This window comes from Lagopus leucura, unplaced genomic scaffold (genome assembly GCF_019238085.1).
Source record: "Lagopus leucura isolate 7727_CA_CO unplaced genomic scaffold, USGS_WTPT01 Super-Scaffold_100027, whole genome shotgun sequence".
NCBI classification, from domain to species: domain Eukaryota; kingdom Metazoa; phylum Chordata; class Aves; order Galliformes; family Phasianidae; genus Lagopus; species Lagopus leucura.
The window spans coordinates 5,880,851-5,904,308 of NW_024962278.1; the positions used below are offsets into that span (position 1 = coordinate 5,880,851).

The window sequence follows — 23,458 nt, forward strand, 5'->3', positions numbered from 1 at the left end:
AGTTGTATGCAAGTCCTTTGCAAAAGGACATGAACAGTATTTATGTTACACAGAGCACAAACAGATCAAGTCATTTGCCTTGCACTGTGCTGCAACCCTGTGACTGAACTCAAAACAGAAACTGTATCAAAGTCTGAACTTATTCAACAGATATGAGAGACAAGGGGCAGACTATCTGGCAACTGTTCACGCCAGCTTAAACACTGTCCCAGTAATCCAAAATAGACTATGTTTCCAATCACATTTGCAAAACAGAATTAGGGCAGGAAAGCTTTTCAAAAACACTCATAGAAAATACAAGGAGAAATGATAGTAAAAAAAATGCAAACATTTTAGTCTGAGGAGCAGCTCAATCTTGTATAAGGAAACTAACAGTTAATATTACTGCAGTTCTTCTAAATATTAGCCAGTGTAATTAAAGATCTTGCATCAAAATGCAGGTTCAAAATCTTTCAGGTATCTGTGCAATTATCTTAGAGCATGATTGGTCTCTGAGAGGCAAAATGGAAATTCTGCATGAAAAGAAAGACAACCTTTGTCTACAAAAGCAGCTAATTAGTAGGATGGGTTTTTGCTTTTTGTTTTATTAATATTATTTTTCTGTTCAGATTAACAGATGAGGTGGTTGAGTGATCTGGCCAAGGTTATTCCAGTGGGCAGCTCACTTAGGGTTAGTTTCCTTCTGCAGACTCTTTTAAGCTACACTGCTTAGTGTAAATTAACTACTAAGTCAAGTTCATAACTTTACACTTCATTCTAAAAGCACTCTGATATCAAACTACAAAGATGTTCACAGTGTCTCTACGATGGGGATGAATAGTTGCTATTGTGCTTTTAGACAAACAATCAGTCATTGCTTAGCTTCACTTTTTTGGGTGAGAAGTGCCTTTGTCTAGTGGTGGAAGAATCCTGGCATAATCTGGCATTCCTACAGCCAGTTGTAAACAGTTTACAAGTTATCCGAGCACTGCAGCTGGCTCAGGAGCAGGAAGACAAGTTTGCCTGTTTCAGAAAACACTGAAAGGCCTTTTCTAGTGGCAGTTAGTATGATGGCTGTTTTCCGGTCATACTGGAGCATAAACACAGAATAACTGCCTTGGCATTCTTGCCTGTAGCTAGGCCAGTTCTCTGGGAGAAGCTGAAGGCGAAGATGTATTTAATGCTTTATTCTTCATCTCACCCAAGCTGTGACTATACATTAAACAATACAGTTATAGGTCACCATTCTGTTCTACCACAGAAGTCCACACAGCACTGCTTCTTGGTGCAGCCATGTTAACTAAAATGTTAATCATAGAATCACTTAGGTTGGAAAAGACCTTAAAAGATCATCGAGTCCAACCACAACCTAACCATACCACCCTATCAACCCTCTGCTAAACCACGTCCCTGAGCACCACATCCAATAAATAATATTAATAGAGCAGAAGAAAGCCCTGCCTTTTCCAGGAACTCAAGCCCAATGCACTGTTCCCACTGTTTGGAGTGCACTGTTTCTTCCTCCCCCACTCTCCTTTCATCCCTAAATTAAGATCAGTAGTTAAGCCCAACCTTTCCCTTCCCCCAAAGTAAAACTCTTAAAAGAAAAACAGTGCTGGAAGGAGGCAAAAAGCATGTGGAGCTGTGACTCAGCTGCAAGGAGTTCTCAGCAGTCAAGCACTCGCCAGAGCAGGGTCACATTCTCCCAAAACAGCACGTGTGTACTTTCCACCTGGAACTCCATCATGCTAAAGTCATTGAGCAGAACAATACTGAGAGATTAACAGGAAAAATAACTGGGAAAAATCAATGTAAGTCTCAGAAATCTGCGATTCATTATTCACCTAAACAAAAAAGTAATGTTCTGTTACAAAAGACAGATGCACAAAGACTTCTCATGATTTATTTTTCATGTAACAATCACAACTGGCTGCTGTTGAGTATTTCTGGCAATTCTTCTAATATAGCTGCTAGAGATTTTGTGTTGCTTGGAAGTTGAAAAGCCAGATATTGCTTATGCTAAGAATTTTTTTGGATTAAAAAATTTCTGAAGAGGTCTTATCTTTGTGTAACTTTCTGTATATCAACAGCATTTTTGAAGCAATCAGAAGAGCTCGAACAAACCATCTTCCTACCCCTAAATGGTAAGCAAAGACTGGACAAAAAGTAACTGTATGTCAGTTCTGGTTTGAACTACTTCAAGTGACCTCAAGTTCTCTGTACTCGCAGTACTGAGCTTCAGCTGCTTAGTTTCAAATACAACATACCCTTCAGTGTCAAAGAAGAAAATCATTCTTTAGGCATTAAGCCTCATAAATATTTGCACTGATCTCAAGTAGCTGCAAAAAGCTCTTATTGATGGAAAGGCCCAGGGGATATGCTCTAATTGGTCTTTGTGTTAATCACATTAAAAAGCAAGGACATTTTACTGTTTTCAAGAATACACTCATTTTATAACTTTAGCTGAAAATCCCAAATGTTTTTGATCAGATTTGATGAATTCTTTGTATAAGATGAGTTACACAGATTGGCATATGTTCCACTCCCATGTTTATACCCAATAGGCTTAGCTTTCCTATAGCTATGTAAAGAATTGTGTTGGGATCACAGACAGCAAGCTGCTAAACCTCACTGAAACAATTCCAAACTCCCGCTCACTTCACACCCTCTCCCCCAGGGCCACGGTCCTTCATCACAATAATGAGGAGCTAAAGAAGACTAGCTTTTGTTGCACAATAGCTAGAGAGCTTTTAAAATCAGAAGAAAAATAACCCAAATAGACATAGGCAGTGAGGGAGGCAGAGGATGCCCATGTGATGAAACATAAAGGAAAAGAAAATAGGATCACAGAATGGGTTTGGGTTAGAATGGACCTTTAGAGACCATCTAGTCCAACCCTCGTGCCGTGGGCATGGGCAACCTGATCTCGAGGGGGATGTCCAAAGTCCTCTCCAACCTGACCTTGAACACTTCAGTGCCACAAGCATTTAAAAGCTACTTTGAAAGTGTGCTATAAGTAAAGCTTTCATTTATATGAAACTCAAATGGAGGTTAGGTGGCACTGAGCCAATTTTAGCCTCGTGTGACAACATTAACCTGCCAATACTGAATGGAAAATACAGACATAATTTAAAGGCAAATGCCAGCTTTAGATGTGTTAAAACCTTTCAGAATACATAGCAGAAATGGGGCTGATTTGGCAATAAACCATCATTTTTCTAATGACATTAACTTCATTAATCACATGCAACTACCATTTGTATGCAAGAATTCATAGCAAGGTAGTTTGGAAAAGAAGATCCAGCCAAGAACGTGTACTCTGATTTATTTACATACCATCACTTAAGAAGTGGTTTCAGTTTCTGTTAAACTATGTGGTAATGAGCTGCTGCACTGGAAAACAGGAAACAACACATTGGGGGAAGGAGGAAGATGCACTCCTTTTAAAGTGCATTTGTACTCAGTTCTGGTTTTCATGGCAGCATTACTCAGCTGTGCTGGGTACACCAGTCCTAAGTGTGTTTCAACTAAACCAAAAAGCCTAGAAAAAAAAACATGTTTCTGGGCTGATATGCTGTCTAAAATAAGAATTCAAGGTAGTATCCAAACTTCAAAAGGAACCAAGGCACACGTGTGATGTTATTCTAAAAGACATTGTTAGTTATTACATAAGTTCAGTGTAAGTGCACCTGCACAAGGCCTGACCTGAAACTATTTGGATGTGTCTGACTTGCTCACCTGGGACCAAGAATTCTGGGGCACAACCCAGACAGCACAGCTGGGTCTCCTGTGAGAGAGATGGGAAACAAATCTTCCTATGCCTGGCACTGGTTGCAGATTGCTGTTAAGCTACTGTTAATTCTGATGCAGTACTCAGTGGATAGATAGCACTAAAAAAGTTCTTGAAAAACATGAGTTGAAGCAGCTTAAAACACATTGTACAATAAAAAGAATCCAAAGAAATGTTTTAAACACCACGCTTACTCAAGATTGTCTTACATTCCTGATGGAACTCCCAATTCCTCCCTGCTCCACCCTTCAGCTGGAAGGGTTTCTCTTCCCAGGCCTGCACCATTAGACGCATGACATTGCTGCTGCTTCTGTTATGGACAAGTATTGGGCATAACACTTAAATAAAATGAGTAATTATTGCCCATACTTGAAACTTAACTTCAAATGTTCTATGAAGACACCGAATGATAGAAAAATTCCCTACTTTCTGTTACACTGGTGATAACAAGTAATGCCATGAATAAATGCCCAAATGACCCAGGCAATTTTAACAACATATAAGACAATTTATGCGAATCCTGTTGCACTGAGGTTATGGATGAAAACAGGGTTACATGCTGACTCTTAGTCTGGCTGTTTACAAAAGTAAATGTCAGTGCATCCCCTTGCACAGATATAATACCACTGAGAAGGGATTCCCTTCTTCAGCATCCCAATACACATCACCTGATCTAGCTCTCAGAAGACTAGAACAGTTCTTAAATCTTACTTGCCACTGGATTAATACTTCTAAATAAAATTACATCTAGTCTGAAATCTAGATGAAAGTTAACAATATAGAATTAAGCTGGCTAATGACAGTTTATAAAGCTGGATTTATTGTTTCAGTACTTTTTGTGGTTAGTGAGACTTTTTAGACATTGTTAGCAATAGCAAAAAGGGAGAATTCAGAAGAGCTCAGGAACTGTTTTCATTTTAGTTTGTGTTGAAAACTATCGCATCCTCCAAAGAGGCATGATCCTTCTGGAGATTTTCTGCAGTTGTCAGTTATTTATAGCTTGTTCTAAGCACAGTGCTGGAAACAATCTGATGATGTAGAGCAGCTCTAGAAAGCCTTACTGCAACTTTATTTAAATTCAGTAGATCAAGACACATACAAAACAAAAGCACATCAGGCCTCCTGCACAGTGAGAGGCAAAACTTGAAGAACAATGTCAACTACAGTAGAATCTCTCCAAAGAGTCTCTTCTACCCAAATATTTTAGGAATCAGTGTTATTGTATGCAAGATAGACTGAGTTTGTTTAACCTGATTCTCCACAGAATAACACAGCACCATCCTATACTCTCAAAACCTATCCATCTTAGCAAAAGCATTTCATCTACTACTTGTCACACTCAGAATGAGTAAATAGCTAACTGCTGACAGCTAGTCACGTACAGTCAACTTTCTCTTTTTATCTTATACTGACATTTGTCCTTGCTCTTTTGTGTGCAATTTCTAGATGACACAAATGAGAAGATTATGTGAAAACAAACAAAAACCCACCAACAACTTGTTTTAAAACCAGAATATTGGGATATCTGTTATCTGAACCTATAAGAACTACCAAATCCTCTGATTAGGAGGCAGCAAACAACACTGGCTACAGCCTTTGTGGATCACCCCACAACGATTAGTTTATCCATAACACTGTGAGTTGTGCAAGGAAGCGTTCTGCACAAATTATTATGACACAGGAAAACCTAACTTCCTTGGGCAGTCTTATTTAAGTAATTACCCTTTTGAGAGATGTCAATCCTGTTGTCATTATCCAAGCAACGCCATGCAATACAATCATGAGGGCACATACATTCAAATAGTTATACCAATTACATTCTCTTTAAAAAATAATAATGGTCAACAGTATCTTGGTATATATTGACATTTATGAATTATAAGGAAAGTTAAGAAATCAAATTCCTTTCCTAGCAAGGCCAGAAGCCTGCTTGTAACACTAGGTACCTTTAATCCAGCCTCAACACACACAGCAATGAAATACCATATAAACCAGGATAAACATGAAGACTTGGAGGTCTATAGGTGGAAAATGCTACAAAAGGAACCAAATTTATTTTTTCAGTCGCAAGATCAAACATGCTCAGTTATTACAGCTGGTTGAATCCTTTTATGTATGGTTTAGTGAAAATTGTTTTAACCCATTCATGGGAACGTCTCCTTTGAAAGTTTGCTTGCACAGAGTAAGGACAGAGCCTGTTTCAAACCATTTCCCTCTGCTTCTACATTTATTGTTATAGAATACATTGAGTATTACTGCCTATAAATTTAACTAATAACCTCTGTAGGGGAACATTATTTGGCTAAAAGTTCTGTAGGCAAAACTAAGCAATGGAGAACTAGGAATAAATCATGAGCTTTGTTTAACACAACTATATCCTTTATTTTTCTAGCAGACCACAATGATTATTAAGCAAGTTACATAAGCATACTACTTACCTAACATTTCTTTCTTTAACTTTTCATTCCGCTCTTCAATTTGTCTAGGTAATCGCTGCAGAAAAGGAGACAGAATTGGAATCAGATCCATGCTTTCAGTAATACTGTAGGTTAAGCGTATGCGACTTTCATGTACGTACCCAAGATACATTGTTTATGGCTTTAAAAAAATCCTCATGTCAAACCAACACTTTTATCCCACTGTGGAAACTTGTAATTCATCCTATGACATCAATTCATAGAAACAGAGCAAGTTGTAACTTGTAAGTGCAGGTTTCACACAGGCACACATTTTTATGGCTGAACAAGGAATCTGATCTGCTTGCCTAGTATTTCAACTGAAGAGTTCAGGGAATTTAAGAGACCTAGAATTAAAGTACATTTTTGTCCTATCTCCTCTACCACAGACATTAAATATGGCTAGGAGAGACTAGAGAAATTAAGGAAGCACTGTATTTACTTCTGAACATGAGTACAGGTCTAGTGGGGAAAAGCATCTGTAAAGTCAGTTTGAATTGGCAGACAGCTTCAAGGAAATGCATGCTGAAAATGTGAAGATCTTCTAGACAAAAATATGTTACCAGAAGATCACTGAATTGCTGTATATGAACTTCAAGATACAGTTTAATGAGCAACACCTCATTATTCAATGTTGTCATATTTCTAATGAGGACCCCAATTCGATGATTCATCATGGAGAGAACTTCCAATAAGTTCATCCTGAGCAAGGCGTCAGTCCAAGGAACAGTCTGGTTTTTTTCCTCCTCAGAAATGGCACTAGTGTTAAAATCTGTGCACCATCACAGGTGAAAAACTTATCACATTCTAATAAGCATTGCATAACAGCATAGTCTACGTATTCTCAGTGATCCGAGATTCCCATTTACACTTAGAACAGCTGTGGCTCGTTTTCCATCTCAAACAGCAGTGCTGTTTTGCTAACTGACTGTAAAGACCATTTTAAACTATAGTTTCATGTTCACTACACTTACTATTGCATCAGTTGAAAACAGCTTAGATCACTTTGAAAGTAATGCCTCCCATTTATTTCCATAGAAACTACAACAGATCCAAAGAGCATAGTAACACTATTTGAGAGAGCAAATTCTCAGCTACAAAACATTATTTTTCCATACAGTCACCATCAGTAACGAAGAAGAACCTGCATGCTGTGCTCATAAAAAGTCTGTGCCAGAAGAGGTGAGCCACTGTTGAAATGCACCACCCATCACCTCACTGTGCTCACATTCACTGTTTGGCCTCTATCAACATTCACCAAGTTGTCAATGAATGTCACTCAGTGTACCATTTTCTCCCCGTGGAGAAATCCATTTCACACTGTGCTTCATACACACTTCCAAGTCAGATGCCATTGTGTCAGAATGCCCCTCTGCTGCCATCTGGCACATGGCAACAAAATGGAATGGAATATCGGTGACAAGGTTCAACCTTTGCTTCCATACCACCAACATCCACCTCTGACACCACAGGACAACATAATAAAATAAGAAACATCACTTTTGAGCAGCCTTTGTATATTAAAAATATATATAAAAAGCAACTGCCATTCACACTGCATCTTCTTCATATTTTCAGAAGTTACTATTTCAAAGTTACTACGCTTATTACTATACAACTCTGGCAGCTCAGGATCCAATTATATAGTCATGGCAAATAAGACAGATCTGCTGAAATGGTGCTATCAGTAAGTTAATTACAGTTGTAAACTATGGTAACAAGTGTGGAATTCACTCCTTATGTACTTCCCTTGTGATAATTGGCTTCTGAACATAGTTAAAGAATTCAATTTCCTAATTTAGTTCCTTCCTGTATTTTATAGCTCCAATCATCACGGATGGGTTTGTCACTCTGATAACATTGTTACAGTGAAATAAGATATTCATGTCAAGGAAAAAAAAAATATCTGCCTGGCTATTCCTCCTGTTCAAAACAGTATTGATTGGTGAACACGGGCACTTTCAACACTGATGGGGAAGTGAGGTGTTATACCCCATACAAACTGAAAAGTCAATATGAAAGAGTACAATGCACATACACAGAGGTGGCTAAGTCTGAAATGAGCTTAGGCCCAATACCACCACCAGTGAACCAGATCCAATTAGTGCAGTCAGACACCATCCAACTCCTGCTGACCCAGAGGGCCTTATTAACTTGGGTCTGGACCCAAGCTGCCTACATGAAAATGCGGGGATATCCCCAGGCTGTAAATTCAGTTTGCATTGTGGCTGTGACATTCTCTCTTCCTTTTTTCTATCTTACTAAGTAGTTTTATCTCAACCCACGAGTTCTACTTTATTTTTTTTCCTGTTCTCTCCCCCATCCCACTGGGAATTGGGGGAGTGGGTGAATGACTTTGTGGTGCTCAAGTACCTGCCATGTTAAACCACAACACATCTGCTCTATCTTGGATGAGTTTGGCTTACACAGAATCTGTCTCTCATGTGGACATCAGCCTTCAGCATGAAATGAAGACCTAAATACTTGATCAGAAATATGTGTTCTGTGTTTTGTCTGTCTGAACAGTACTATTCCAAAGACTCAGCATTTCTCACTCCAGAAAAGTACATCTAAGGTTACTTATCTATAGAACGGTATCCATAAACCTGGCTATTCATCTTGGTCTGTGACACTTATCTCAAAGTACAGCTTCTTTTGGTAAGTAAGTTTACCTGGTCTGCCACTCCCTCAGAAACTGTGCTGAAGCTCAAATTCACACAACATTGTTATACACCTTCTAAAAACAAAACCTAACGATTGATACCACATAAATAAACACTCTCTGGAAAAGCATCGATAGGGATTATTTGACCACATAACACTGTAATTTCAAACTGTTTCATTTGGCATAAATGATGTCAAAGGCAACCAAAGTGTGCAACAGTGGGCTTTAAACCATGAGTGCTGTACTTCTGACATATAAGCCGTACTGAAATTTTACAGCAGCTAACAAATCAGGAACCTAAGCAAAGAATTACTGTGCATTTAACTTCATTTAAACGCCCATTTAACAAGATTATTATATTCCCTACAGCAGTATGTGAAGTATTTCTTATACGTAGGAAGGAGAAAGATTGGCTCTAACAGGTGAACAAAGCCAATTTGCAGATTCTCTTGATGCATCATTTTCACTACCAGTGGAGGCACAGAAGTGCTGAACTAGTTCTGCAAAGAGCAGGGCACTTTACATCACAATAAAGCAGAACCTCTTAGTCCCTACATATTACAGATCTGCTAATTACATACGTGGAGACAGCATTATATCTGGAACAACGTTTTTTATTATAAAATTTAGAGATCAATTACAATTATTTTAAAAAGCATAAAATTAGCCATGTCAGTATTTCATTAACAAATTTTCATGGGGGGGGGAGTAGGGAGGGGAGGGCTTTAAAGCCTCAATCTCAAAATACTGCTTTTATTCTGAAGCTTGACCAACTGAAAAGCAAAATGCTGTCAACCACTCCAGTACAAACTGAGGGCATTTCATACAACGTATCCTGCACCACATGTGACCTGAAGTCTGCCTACTAAAATGAGGTCGAGGAGCAGAATGTACACGAAACAGTCAAACTCTGTGCTTTCCAGCTACAAAAATTATAAGTAAATGACCAGTCATTCTAAAACACTTCTGAAAGATGACCAGGAAGAACAGCAGCACTGTTTCTGATTCTTTCCTGGAACAAATCTCCACCAGATACTGAAAGAAAATTGTGGTTTTGAAAGAGAAAGAAGGATTGCATCTAAACTTTCAGGGGGTTCAGATCAGCTAAGATGTATGTTTCAAACTCCTTGTATTTTGTACCAATGACTGACTGCTCTCACATCGTCATCTATGGAATCCTTACTGGTGCTTCGTAACAATCTGTCAGATCTGCACAGCTGCTCTTTGTATGAAGAGCTGCTAAAACACGCTCGCACTGTTTTACCAAGTAACCAACTAGATTACATTAGGCCTCTTTCTTGGATCGAGGCTAATGCTAAAAGACTACAAGCTACAAAACTAAATCCCATCGTTTCCTTTAGAAACGTCAGCAGATTCCTTGGCTGAACTCCTGGATCAAATAAGCCATAGTCTCAGCTAGGAGACTATAAACATGGCCAACACAAATACTCTTTTCTTGACTATGATGGATGCATCACGTTCACTGCCCCTGCAGTAACGATGTTTGACAAGCCTGTCATTTATTAAGCCATTGCCAAGAGCTAGGTGATAAAACGCTCTCCTGCTCTCAGCTGCACGCAACAAGCATCAGGGGGTTGTTTCACAGTACAGCAAACTGACCTTGTCACAGGGTGCTGCCAGAAATGACCGGCCCAGTTCCTGCACTGCCTTGACCACATCTTTTCTTCTCACCAGTAACTGCAGTAGGACTCCTCTGAGTGCAGAAAGCCAAGGCAATATAAAGCTGCTCTTCAGGGCTTTTTTGGTTGCTGGCTTTTTTTTTTTTTTTTTTTTTTTGCTCACTTATAGATGCTTTTCCTTCTGGCCAGGTTAGTTGCCTGCCAGAGCCACATGTATATATATACATATATATACACATGTATACACATGTATATACATACATATATACACATACATATACACATATATATATCACGAGCCATCTCCACAGGGTCAGTCATGGACTTGTACCAGCATAAGCATGAGGAAAGCAACTGGACAGCTTTCTAAGCAGCAGGCAGTTCAACACTTCAGCTGCTTTGTGAAATCTTACCCTTACCACTAATGGGAGTTACACAGTTAAGCAGAGTACTTTTCTGCCATCAGTGCAATTGATCTAGTCCCAAAGGAAGTAATTTCAGGCAAGGCTTCTTGTCTAATATGCTATTAAAGCACTTCCTAATGTGTCATTACAACACCATGGTACGGGGGAGGGGAATTAAAAAAAAAAAAATCACTACTAATACCTTATTTTCACAAATAGGGAATTAAAATAATTAAACCTAAACCTTGAAAACATATTTCTGCACCAACGTATAGATAGTGGCTTTTACACAAAATTTCTGGAGTAAACTTTTTTCCTTTATGGGGCAGAGTAGGTTGCAGTTTCACTGATATGAATCTGAACACAGAACACTGATGCCCTTTGAAAATTTAACAAGCTATTAAAAGTCAACTATGTCATATAGATTCAAGTGCCCAACCAAGCATTATATTTAAAAATCCATTTATCGTAAAATGGAATTAAGTTGTTGTTTTCCGTATGGAAGGTGCCTGGAAGGTAGTCAGCTCTTTCCAGGCACTCTGGTGCTCACGAGCCATTCACACACCATGACACGAAGCTCCAGCTCTGACATAACTGGTGGTCACTTTCTATTTGATAGCAGCTACCCTTCATTTGCATGCATTCTTCCAAAGCCACAGACTGTCTCTCTATCTACCACATTTTTCCTTTCAACAGCCTTCATAACCTCTTTCAGAAATAGGAATGGCAAGCAGCCTATAAGAGGAGCTTTCTGCACAAAAACAGCCCTTCGTGCTACACCAACCTTTGTGAAAAGACCCTTTGAAATTGTCCAACTGACAGCAGGTTTCCATGCTAAGCATTAACATATTGAACATTCACTAGAAAAAACACTTTCTGCTTGTATTTGACAGTTACGAACTCAAATGAACTGGCTGTAGCAATGACTTTATATCCTCACTGAGTAGAGGTTATTTACATGATAGACTGGGCTTCATGAAGTGTTAGGAGTTTTCCTTTGTTCAACAAAGCTGCCACATCCTGAAGTCCAAGCAAACCTTAAAGAACTTACTTTTTTTAATTATTATTATTTGAGTGATATGACAAAATTTCCTCAAGAAATCATTAACCCTTAAGTATTTATAATGTTCAGTGACAGCAGACATGGGAACACAGTGCTAAGCTGAAGAACTCACGTTATTTGGGAACAAGAAAAATAATTTAATTAGAAAAGAGTGACACAACTACCAGGTGCCTTTTTTATGTGAAAGGCTAAGTTTTTAAAAATCAATAGCAGACTTCAGTCATTATTAGTAAAGTATCTCAAAATAGCCAATACACACAAGGTATATGTTAAAAACCCGCAACAAACACCAAAACCAGAACACAGCAAAATCAAGAAGCCAAATACCAGCGTTTAAGTAGACTTATGTTTAAGTAGACTTGCAGATAACTCAAACAGCCTCTATCTGCTGTTCACTTAAATAATAAAGTAATCAAAAAAGTATCTATTTCTATGCCAAGAAAGCATTTAACTGCAAACTCATCAGTTACCAGAAAAATTATACTGAAAGAAAAATAGATTCCCACTAATTTATTAACAAGCAAAAACTTTATTATTGAGTATTTGTATTCCGACTTTAAGAATAAAAGTCAGAATACAATTAAGGTTTTGTTTTTTGGGGTTTTTTTTTTGTTTGTTTGTTTTTAGAATAAGAGCAGAGAAGCACTGCACAGGCTGCCCAGAAGCGGTGGGTGCCCCATCCCTGCAGACACGCAAGGTCAGGCTGGAGGGGCTCTGAGCCCTGATGGAGCTGTGGTGTCCGTGTTCATTGCAGGAGAGTTACACCAGATGGCCTTTAGTGGTTCCTTCCAATTCAAACGATTCTATGATTTCCAAATTGCTGATCCATATTGAAGTGCTGGCTACTAAAATGCTGCAGTGATTCACCACAGCAGTCAGTGCTGTCCTGTTTGTGGCCTAGCCAACCTTTCCTAGCACATGTATAAATACAGTTAACAACCTCAGTCAGGAATTCAAAGTTTGTAGTAAGTGTATTGTCACGTTACTTAGACGAGTATTTTTGAAACATTACTGCATTCAGTTACAAGATATCCCTCAGGGAGAATCAAACTAGAAGAAAAGTGAGAACTGTAATATATTCAGTGACAAACCGTGTAAGGAAGAACTTCTTCACTGTCAGTGATGGAGCAGTAGAACAAGCTGCCCAGAGAGGTTGTAGAGCCTCCTTCTCTGGAGATATTCAAGACCCACCTGGAGGCATTCCTACGTGAGCTGCTGTAGGGAACTTGCTTTAGCAGGATTGGATTCAGCCATCTCTAGATCCCTTCCAACTCCCACAACTCTGTGATTTTTGTGTGTGCATTGTGTAAGGCGTGGGGTATGCTATCCAACAGGCGCAAATACAGCTTGCAGCTCAAAACACACATCTACCTTCAATCATTTTACAAACGTTAAAAAAAACCACCTAGGCTTAGCAGGACTCAGGTCCGTAATGGAAGTTGTAGCATTTCATGCCTTCTATCCTATGTAAAACTGGAAGAGAACAGTACATTTCAGACTCAAAGGTATTGCTACATGAAGCAGCTTGCATTGAGAGCACTGAATATTTAGACTAGGAAAGGAAAGTCTTCATTTTGAAGTTGAGTCAAAGTATACTGAAAAGGCTTACCATACAAGCTTCTCTGGCTTGATGAACTGATGGGTCTTTTTCTAGGATTGCTTTATAATCTTCCAGAGCTTCATCTAGTTTTTCTGTTTTTTCATATAGTTCTGCTCTTCTCAGCAAAGCTCTAATATAGTTAGGATCTAATTCCACTGCTGGAAAACAAAAATGAAGCACAGCATTTTACTTGAAACATTCCTACAGCTCCTACAAATAATTCTTAAGTGTGTATTAATTTTTTAATATTAATAGTTATTTTTAGGACTAAAAGTTAGGACTAAATCCTAAACTTACAATTCACAGGCTGCTGTTGATTTCTCAAGAATTTATTCACCCATTTTTTTATCACAGTAAAAGCAAGTACAAAATCCTGCCTAAATTTTTAATTGCCAACCCATTAAAATTATTTTCAGGATAACTAAAACTCAGATTAGGCAAGTGTTCTATAGCTTATTCCTTCTGGAACGACAAAGACAATACTACAGTCAGCATGTTGCAGAGTGAATTGCTCTGCTGTGCTGTAGGTGTTGCATTGCAGTTTGTAAGCCAAGTCCCTGGGGAGCATCAGGCGATGGTTGGTTTAAGTCTCACTGCAGCAAAACATAGCAGTCCTCTCTAAGCCACCACAAAATTATCAGAAATGTTTTTGAAAATGCACCGCTGCCAAAACGCAAAACCCCAGAGTAAGAGAGGTCAGCTAGAATTTGTTACCTTCAAGGTTACTTTTAAAACATACAAACTCCTATTTACTGTACAAGCAGTACTGGCACTCAGCCACTGGATTAGTTTTCTGACTGGTAATTCGGACATTCTTCCCCAGCTATCATGGGGAGTTTAACAAATATTCGAGCACGGGTGAGTGGGTGGAAGCAATAAAGCAACACACAGCTGAAACGATTTCACTAGAAGTTGCAGAGATAAAACTATGCAGGACAAAAATGGGAAAGCATAAGCCCTTGTGACAAAGCAAAAGCCATGCATAAAAGGGAACTGATAATGCTTTTAATTCTATGAGGCCCCACAGCTCTTTGGAGCCTGGGATTAAACCAAGGTTTGAGGGGAATGGCAGGTGGAAGTGGGTTTATAAAAGTAAGTATAACAGCTTCCACAATAAAAAATGCTTTCTTATTAAAAAAAAAAAAAAAAAAAAAAAGTACAAACAACAGTCTTGTTGGCATAAAAGAATATAAAGTAAATTATTACAGATAGTAAGTTTCATTCACATTTCACAAAGTAAGTAATTCTAGATTGAGATGCTTTCCACTACAGTTTTTCTCTAAATTACTTCAAGACTGTTGTGCCCAAAGTCATAGCACTGTTGTAAAGCACTAATTGGTGTCATTTACTCATCAAAAATCTAGCACAAGAGCAAAACACAGGAAAGACAAAGTCATACCTTTGCTGCAGTCATTTAGGGCAGCTTCTGTCTTGTCCTAGAACACAGAATAGTTTTGTTACAGTTAAACTGTATCTCTTGGGAAACAGATTACTTACAATTGCAAGCAAGAAGGGTTGTCTGGAATTCCAAGGAACTGGGATGTTCATGTAATCAAGGCTTTTCATACCATTGCTTCTGATTTAAAGCTCTTTACCAGTGATTAGCTTTCTCTCTGCAAAGACTGCCAGCCTTCCAATTGCACGCTGCCCCACTAATCAGTCTGCACAGAGCAGCCAGCAGCAAGCTACAGTCAAAAGGCTGAGTCACATCTGCAGGCCTTAGCTTAACTGAGCTACAGCTTTTGTACGTATGTCAATTAAGTAAGTGGTTGGAACTGACTGTTCCCAGACTCCCAGATAAATTCCTGTCTGTACAAGCTGAGACATTTGGAAAGCAGATATTCCTTTAGGACTCATATAACTTCCTGTACCAGGGAAAATGCTTGAGTCTGCCAGAAGCAGTAGGGACAAGATTTTAGTGTGCCCAGACAGCCAAGTTAGGAGAGGAGAGTCAAGCAATCTGCTTATAATGGAGAAAAAGAAAAAAAGGAAGAAGACTGAGACAAAGAACCTATTTTCATCTAAACTGAAAGGCCTTCAAGAAAACAAGGCTGCTCATTGCTATTTTCAGAGTAAAGTATTGGTGTGGGAGGTTCCACTCATCTGGACAGGTGAGGTTTTTAGTCTGTGGATAGTTCTTTCATCATCTTGTGATTGTTTGGGAATTATTAGATTAGTTTTCTAGTTAACACCTGGATTATGAGGATGTTTTTCAGTTTACAGCTTTTGTATTTGAAAGATTCCAGCACCTGCTACTACTGAATTCCATTTTTAACTTGTCTGGCCAAATAATTTAGTATCCCAAAAGCAAGTTAGATAATTCTGTCTGAGCAATGATTTATTTATACTTAAATATGGCTGCAAGGTACATTCCCAAACAGAGCTCCATCTGCCTCAAAATTAAAGAGAACTGCAAGACAGTTAACTTTACAAGAGGACAAAAAGATTATAGGAGTTACTATTCTACTTTTCCAGAACCATTCAATCTTAAAACAAAAGTAGGGAGTAATTTCTCTTGAATTTTCACTTCCACTTATTTAGAAAGAAGAGGTAATTTAGCATGTTTATAGCCTGAAGAGACCTACTTCTTTAAGTACAATAATAACCATTATAGAAAAGCCATACAAATATCTCAGACAACTAAATTTAGACGCTGAACAGTCCTGTGAGCCAGAAAAGTGTTACCAAATACTTGCTGATAGGTCCTTCTAGCTCCCTTTGCAGTCCCATGCAGTAGCATGTCCACAGACTGTATTAACTCAAACTGGCATAATGGTTCTCCTCCCATTCTTCCAATTGTACAGCAGTCCAACAGCTTGTTTATAAAGATGAAATCTTCACTTACATGAAGAACCTCTAACTGTTATTCTTTAAAATCAATTATCAGCTTACAAAGTAAATTGTTTAGTTTCTGTTCAGACAGAGTGGGTCCTAGGGCTTCTATTCTGCCTACAGTGAATACAGATTCCGGGAACAAGTGGGCACCTGTCCCTGGGTAAGGAATAGAAAAGACGTGAAGAAAGCTGCAGCCATTCTCTTCAGACACTGCCCTGCTACGTAGATCTATGCTATAATACAGCAACTATGAAGGAAGCACACACACACTGAATTAGTTGTTAGAAGTTCTGCTTATGCCTTAAAGCATCTGAACAAATTATTTTACAAGACTACTCAGGTTTTTAGAAAAGATACTAACTAGCCACGCTTCTGAACAATCTAACACATGGTCTGTATATGCTAAGCATGCTTAAAGACATCTGTTCCACATGAACTTTGAATTTGTTTAAAGGAGAATAAAAACCAATCAGTGTTTAAAATATAATGTCAAGAGAAACTCTGAACAGTTCCAACTGCAACTTTCAGTTTTGAATTAACCCTCAGTAAAACCAAACATGCTAGCATTCCTACTGGGAGCTTGAGAGAATACACAAGCAGCAAAGCCTGCAAATGCAGCAATTCCTTTCCCTTGTTACAGATCCTTAGTGACTTCATAATTTCACGTGGCATACAATCAATACTAATCATTTCATAAAACAAAAAAGATATTCACCTGTTTCATTTTTGCAGCAGCTCTGTTTGAAAACAAAACAGCCCTATCTTTTTGGAAGCAGGCTGGACAAATTTGCAGAGCCTTTGTGTAAGAGTCTTCTGCCTCTCCGTACTCTGTAGATGCAAGAGGGGAAAAAAAATAACAAGAAAGCAACAGATCATTTATTTCAAATGCCAGTATGGTCAACGAATTACATGACTATGATTTCTTTGGAAACATTTCTCAATATGTGATGCAATACTAAACCAGTGGTCAGAAGCAGTAGCTGCTCTATGACAAAGTACATGACTGACTACCATCCACATAAATGACAATCAATTAATTTAAAATCAGCAGCCTCATGGGAGCAGAAAAATAGACTTGTGCTTAGTATAATGAGTACAGCATGCTGTGCATGCAGGTCTCACCCCTGAAGCTGTTTTGTCCTATTTGTTGAGAGGGTATCATCAGCCTCAGAGGTTGAATCTTTCCAGAAATGTATTCTTGCCCTGAAAGGAACACCTGCTGGACATGGTGTTCTGCCAGTAACTGCTCTCAGCTGCTTGGGAGATAACTGCCCCAACTTCCTCAATGACTGACTTACAGGTCCGTCACCATAAACCACTGACACCCAATGGTCATCCATCATCAAATCTGGTCTAAAGGAAAGACCAGTGATTAAGCACATTTTATTTCTTTCCAATAATGGTAGAAAGAAGTAATGGAAAGGTCTTGTATTGACTGTGAGCAACAGCCTACTAGCTGATAAATGCATTCTCCTCAAAGCAGAGCAATCGTTTCTGTCCACATTAACCAGTGATCAACCAGGTGCTTAAAAGTTTATTTCTGATCAGTAAGCAATTTGACAGCCATCAGCAGCACAAGCACACTGAACAGATCCAACAAAGAATCTGTCAAGAGACAGCTATGGATAAGATCTCACAAGAAAGCTGAGCCAATATTACAGGCTTGCTACTTCCATGGTTCCACCAGCCCCCTTCTGCCTGCTCTGGCACTTGCCTGAATTGGTAAACCATTACCCAGCAATCTTGCTTTCTCAACACACAATAAAAGACCTCCAACAGGAAGACCACTATCTGATCATAGGAGTATACCCTGGGAAATGGAGGTTACCTGTTTGTGTCCCCACTGACTGACAGAACCATTAATCTCCATTTCCTGGTTTCTTTGTGAAACCTCTAACCTTCAGAATGAAAGGTGGGTGTCAAAAATCATTTTCCCCTTCATACATTTTACCAAATATTGCTGGTGGTATTACTTACTGCTCGCCTCAACTCTGCTGCTACAGATTAACTATGTTCACAAACATCCAGTTTCAGTGTAAGTCAGAAATTTACACACACCTAGATCTTTTTCACTATAGAGGTCTCTATGTGCATGCATGGTTGTGTACAGCTACATAAAAGTGCGTATCTCTGTGCATACACAAAAACAGAAGTGTGTATATGCATATATAGAGAGATGCACATCGATGTACACAATGCATGTATAAATAAGTATAAAAATGCCTACACAATTACAGCACATACATGAAGGACTGAGCCAGTGGATAAAAAGACACATACAAACATACAAAGCTATGAGAGAATTACTGAGCCACTGAGCCATCATCAATTCTAAGCAATTGCATTAGCAATACTCAGGACTGGTGGAAGCCTTTTTTGATTCTCAGAAAAAGCCTTGGCACTCGGAAGGCAGTCAGTTTTGTATCGTGTTCTTGGATTTAAACTCAACATTCATGACAATCCTGCTCTAGAGATCCAAGTCTTTGTGATTTGAACTTAACTCTTAAGGAAGCCTGCTATCTCTTTCTGTTCTCTAGGGCTGGGTGAAGAAACGATAAAGATGATAAAGCTGAAAAATAATAAATGCAAGATTTTCCTACGAGTTTCCTGCAATATCACTATGATGGCTAAATATTAATCTAACATTCACCAATTTCCATACAATATTCAAAGATTATCAACGCACCTCCTTTCTTGAACTGTTCATTTCCTTTCTCCTTTAGCGTTGTGCTTTCCTTTCTTCTTTTCTACAAAAGAAGAGACGTCTCAAAGTATTTAACTGAAATGAACAAGTAGGTCAGCTGTATTTCCAAATAAACTATGAATGAAAATCAAAATAAAACACAATCTGAAGAATTTTAGCTAGTGCCAAGATCCCTTGCTTACATCTACTGTGAGATGATAGACTTCATAATCCATAAAACACTGCAGTACATCAGCAAGGCAGTCAGAAAGCCCCAGTTTGTGAACATTATGCACCAAGACCACTCATAATGAATTATACGGTTTAAACTAGCATGTTAGTCTCTTAGCTGTTTGCTTGCTTCTTAATTCCTTACCCATTCAACTGGTGTAGCTCTACATCTAAAATGCATTCTATATAGTCAAGTCTCAAAAGTTTTGTTTGAAATAATTCCACCTCAGAAATCCATAGTTACTTTCAGAAACATGCAAAGCATTTTCAGCTCACTGAATTAGAAACAGGTCTGTGCATAATACCTCTCTGAAAGATTTCTTATGCAGAGTGAATAAACCATCAGACCCTGAGACAGGAAGATTGTTCTGTTATACAGAGAAAATTGCACACGCTGAGCTGAGTTGCGTTCTCATCCATGAATATCTTAACAGTACTCTTGGCACAGGCAGAGTTGACATGAATGTTCTTAGCCTCTGACACTGAAAACACAGGATGTCATCAAGCCATCTCTGAAATGTATTTACAAAGGCAGGCTTCCACACGCAGGCATACCTCACAGAAGTAAAGACAAAAGGCTTGTAAGAAAGACAATGCTAACAAGTGCAATGCTCACATTTGTGAATCACTTCCATAGCAAAAAAAGAACAAAGACAATTTGGTCCCCGATTTGCCCCTAACATGCAGGCACAAGGGACTCAAATCAAGGCGTTCAGAAATTACAGATCACTGAGCAATTAAAAAGCCAACGCCAGGAAAGGAACAGTTTCCCACAGATTGTGTAAATCAAGGATTAATGCAATTATCAATATCGCACAGAACATCTCCTTGGAAACAGCTAAATATAGTACTCTGTGGAGCACTGCACCATCTCACAGCTATGCCAAGTAACTGACAAACAATGCAAAATCAGAGGTTCTCTCCTCTCACCCTTATTGCTTTTGGATGATCATTCACCAACCACTGTTACCATGTCAGTAAAACAGGTCACAGTGCTCTGAGGGAAATGCCACTCAGCGGTCGCACACAAAACCACCCAGCAAAGTCTCACCTGAGCCCATGGGTACACAATTACACCAGTAACATTTTTCCTATTGCCTATTAAAAACAATGTCTCAGACTGATTGATCTTCACATTGAAAAAAAAAAAAAAAAAAAAGCGGATGAGATGTATATCACTATTTAGAAATCAGCTTTCCTTCAGGGTTCTCTGCCGAACCTACACAAGTCCTTCTGCAATGTCATTAGCACCAAGGTAAACGAGCCAGTGAGTGCCTTTTAAATATGAGTGTAGGAACAAATTTGAGAGATTAAGGCACAATCAGCATTAAAAGCATGCATTCTTTGTGTACACGTGGGATTCTACAATTCAGCCCAAGGAACACATAGCCACATTTGAAAGCTGCACCCTGACTTTGGAAGCACTCATCACAGCTGCTCACACAGCAGCTCCACAATAATACATTTTAAAATCACCTTATAGATGTCATTTGCACAGTAGTGAACCAAGAAGTATCATCAAATCACCAAGGTTGGAAGAGACCTCCAAGAACAAGTAGCCAAATTTCTGCACAGAATTGGCTTAGGTTTAGAAAAGATGATCTTACTGGGAAAGATAAAAGATCTACATGAATAAACCTTATCCAAGATAAGAAATACTTGAAACACAAGCCCTGTTGACTTCATTGCTGGTGACCTATTTAGAACTGGCCTTTAAGTGCTATTAACTGATTCAATGTTGCAAAAGATAGACTTGTGTGCAATGTAACAAAAAATTCTCCCCCCATAAAACGGTTGTGGTATTCCTGATGCAGAAACCGTAAAAAAGAAGGAATATCAGATGAAAATCTTTACTCGCATTAGCACTTTATTAAAAGTATTACAAAAGAGTATATGCTTATCCCAGTCAAGTATCAAAAACTAATATAAAAATTTACTCAAAGCGAGAAAACTTCAAGAGAATAACCTTTATAATCTTTACAAAAAGAAAAGGAAAAAATTTCTATCACTAAATTTTTGAACTATGGGCTCCCTTGTTACTTAGCAAAGAGGACTGCGAGCTGGTTTCAACAGCAAAGAGGACTGAGGTGTCTGTACAACCCACATTTGCTGGGGAAACGTGGTCAGACAAAAGTTCTGAGCAGCTGAGGAGCTAAGGGCTGTTACACTGCAATGAGATCGATGAGATCGTTCACACAGCTCTCCTCTGAAAGCCTGTTCTTCAACATGTCCTCTTGGTCACTCACAATCTTGAAGGAATGAGGAAGACTATTACTCACCCTGCTGTTCCAGCCATATGAGTGTCAGTGAGAGACTTGCAGTGACTTCAGACTATTTGACCAGAAAAAGTGTTGTGTAAGCATGTTTCAAAAGCATTGGTAAGAATACCTTATATGGCCCTGTAGCTTACTCAGCTCCCTGGAAAGCAGCTATAAAAGCAACGCAATTCTGGTTCAAAACCAGGATTTCTGTTACAGCTTCACCAATGTTTTCATATCCCCATGTTCACAGGTTTCAGGCTGTCACTTAACTGCACTTTTCAGAAAGGCAAGACTCAGGGATACCTCGTGCATCGTTCTGTATTTGCATTCAAAGCGTGACCTGTTGGTGATGCATGATAGCAGATTATCATCCCCTACAAGTAAATCCCTCTGGCTTTCTCACAAAATGCTAATGCATACATGTCAGTACATCCCATCCTAAATGCACTAACGTCTGCTACGGATATTCTACGGAAAACGGATATTCTCTATTTGTGAAATAAACACAATTTGTTCCTGCACATACATGCATTTCTGCAATAGAAAGTCCTAATACCAAAGCAGCAGAAAGACAACTCTTCTGAATTAACACCAACTTAATCTGAAAGGCCTGCTGTACCATGCACTGCTCTGATACTGTTAGAATCTTCTGCACAAACTTAGGTTTAAAAAAGGACTATTAGAAGACAAAAGCTCTTCACTCAGCAAGTTGAATTTCCAGCTTCAATGGACTGGTCATCAGTTAATGGCAATCACATCAGACCAGAGATCAAAAATTGCAAGTGACTTGTCCTTGGGACAAATTTTGCACTATGTCATTTCAGTGTCCCCACCCACTCAGTTTTCAGAGCAAGATTGAAGTTGCTACAGGGCTGGCTACCCCTCCTCAGCGAAGGAAGTAGGTCAGCCCAAACTCCTGGAATGCTTTGCCTAGAGAGGAAATATCCTGACCCACCATGCACCCTAAGGCTGCTCACATGAGAGGGTAGGGTAAAGTCACAACTTCCCAACTTACATTCTCTTATGATCTCCTGATAGTCAAAATAGATGAAAATCTGCCATTTGTTTTCTTGCAAGATTTCTTAATAAGATGATCACAAATTCCAAGCAGCAAGCATCAGTTTTTTATATACACAGAAGAAAAAAAAAAAAAAAAACCAACAAAACAACTGGGGGAAATAACTGCAATTAACTAGAAATATTATTCTTAAAGGATCTGATTTGGATACTGAATTAGAATTGTCCACATTTGAAGAAATTAAGATCTTAACACTTGCCTGGCACGTAAGAGGTGCTGAGAATGAAGGCCTGATGTGAAGTAACAAGACAAGACAGCTTGGCCTTCTGACAATGAAGTACAATTCAAAAGAAAAACCATCAGATACAGTCCTTGGACCTCAGCTACTCCACCAAGAAGCTTGCAGTTAAAAATAAAATCATTAAAGTTTTATTCTAGTACTAGAGAAGGCAGCAACCTACACATTTTTTGCTGTTTATTTTGGAAGGAACCAATATAATAGAAGTGTTGGAAGCGGAATCCCTAAATATTGCTGTGAGAGCTGGAGGCTGAATACCTTCCTTTTGTAATGCTTCCAACCACGTTTCCTTTGGCTGCTCCTATGCATTTTATTTGATCAATTGATTTAACTTTGCAAGGGAACTGTTCTTGGCTCCAGTTTTGTGAAGAGCAGCAAATATACTTCCTTCACTGCACGGCTATTTATACAGTGTGACAGAGCACATCTGCATCTCATATACCCTTCTGTAAGGTCACCCAGTAGCAGTCATTTAAAATCACCAGGATTCGAAGGGTGCACAAAAGCAAGCAATTTGAACAGATAAGGAACACAC

At 38.8% G+C, this 23,458-nt stretch overlaps 1 protein-coding gene across 3 annotated transcripts in view; it reads right to left on the bottom strand.

The window, feature by feature from the left end:
- The window catches only part of TTC1 (tetratricopeptide repeat domain 1), a 34,344-nt gene that overhangs the window by 3,070 nt on the left and 7,816 nt on the right, over positions 1 to 23,458 (bottom strand). For all 3 annotated transcript variants that reach the window (XM_042880756.1, XM_042880755.1, XM_042880757.1), the window contains exons 3-7: positions 19,119 to 19,179; positions 17,148 to 17,260; positions 14,997 to 15,033; positions 13,607 to 13,755; positions 6,208 to 6,262 (exon numbers count right to left, since the gene is read on the bottom strand). In XM_042880756.1, the coding sequence (XP_042736690.1) occupies positions 6,208 to 6,262; positions 13,607 to 13,755; positions 14,997 to 15,033; positions 17,148 to 17,260; positions 19,119 to 19,179 (415 nt within the window). The remainder of the gene's footprint in view (positions 1 to 6,207; positions 6,263 to 13,606; positions 13,756 to 14,996; positions 15,034 to 17,147; positions 17,261 to 19,118; positions 19,180 to 23,458) is intronic.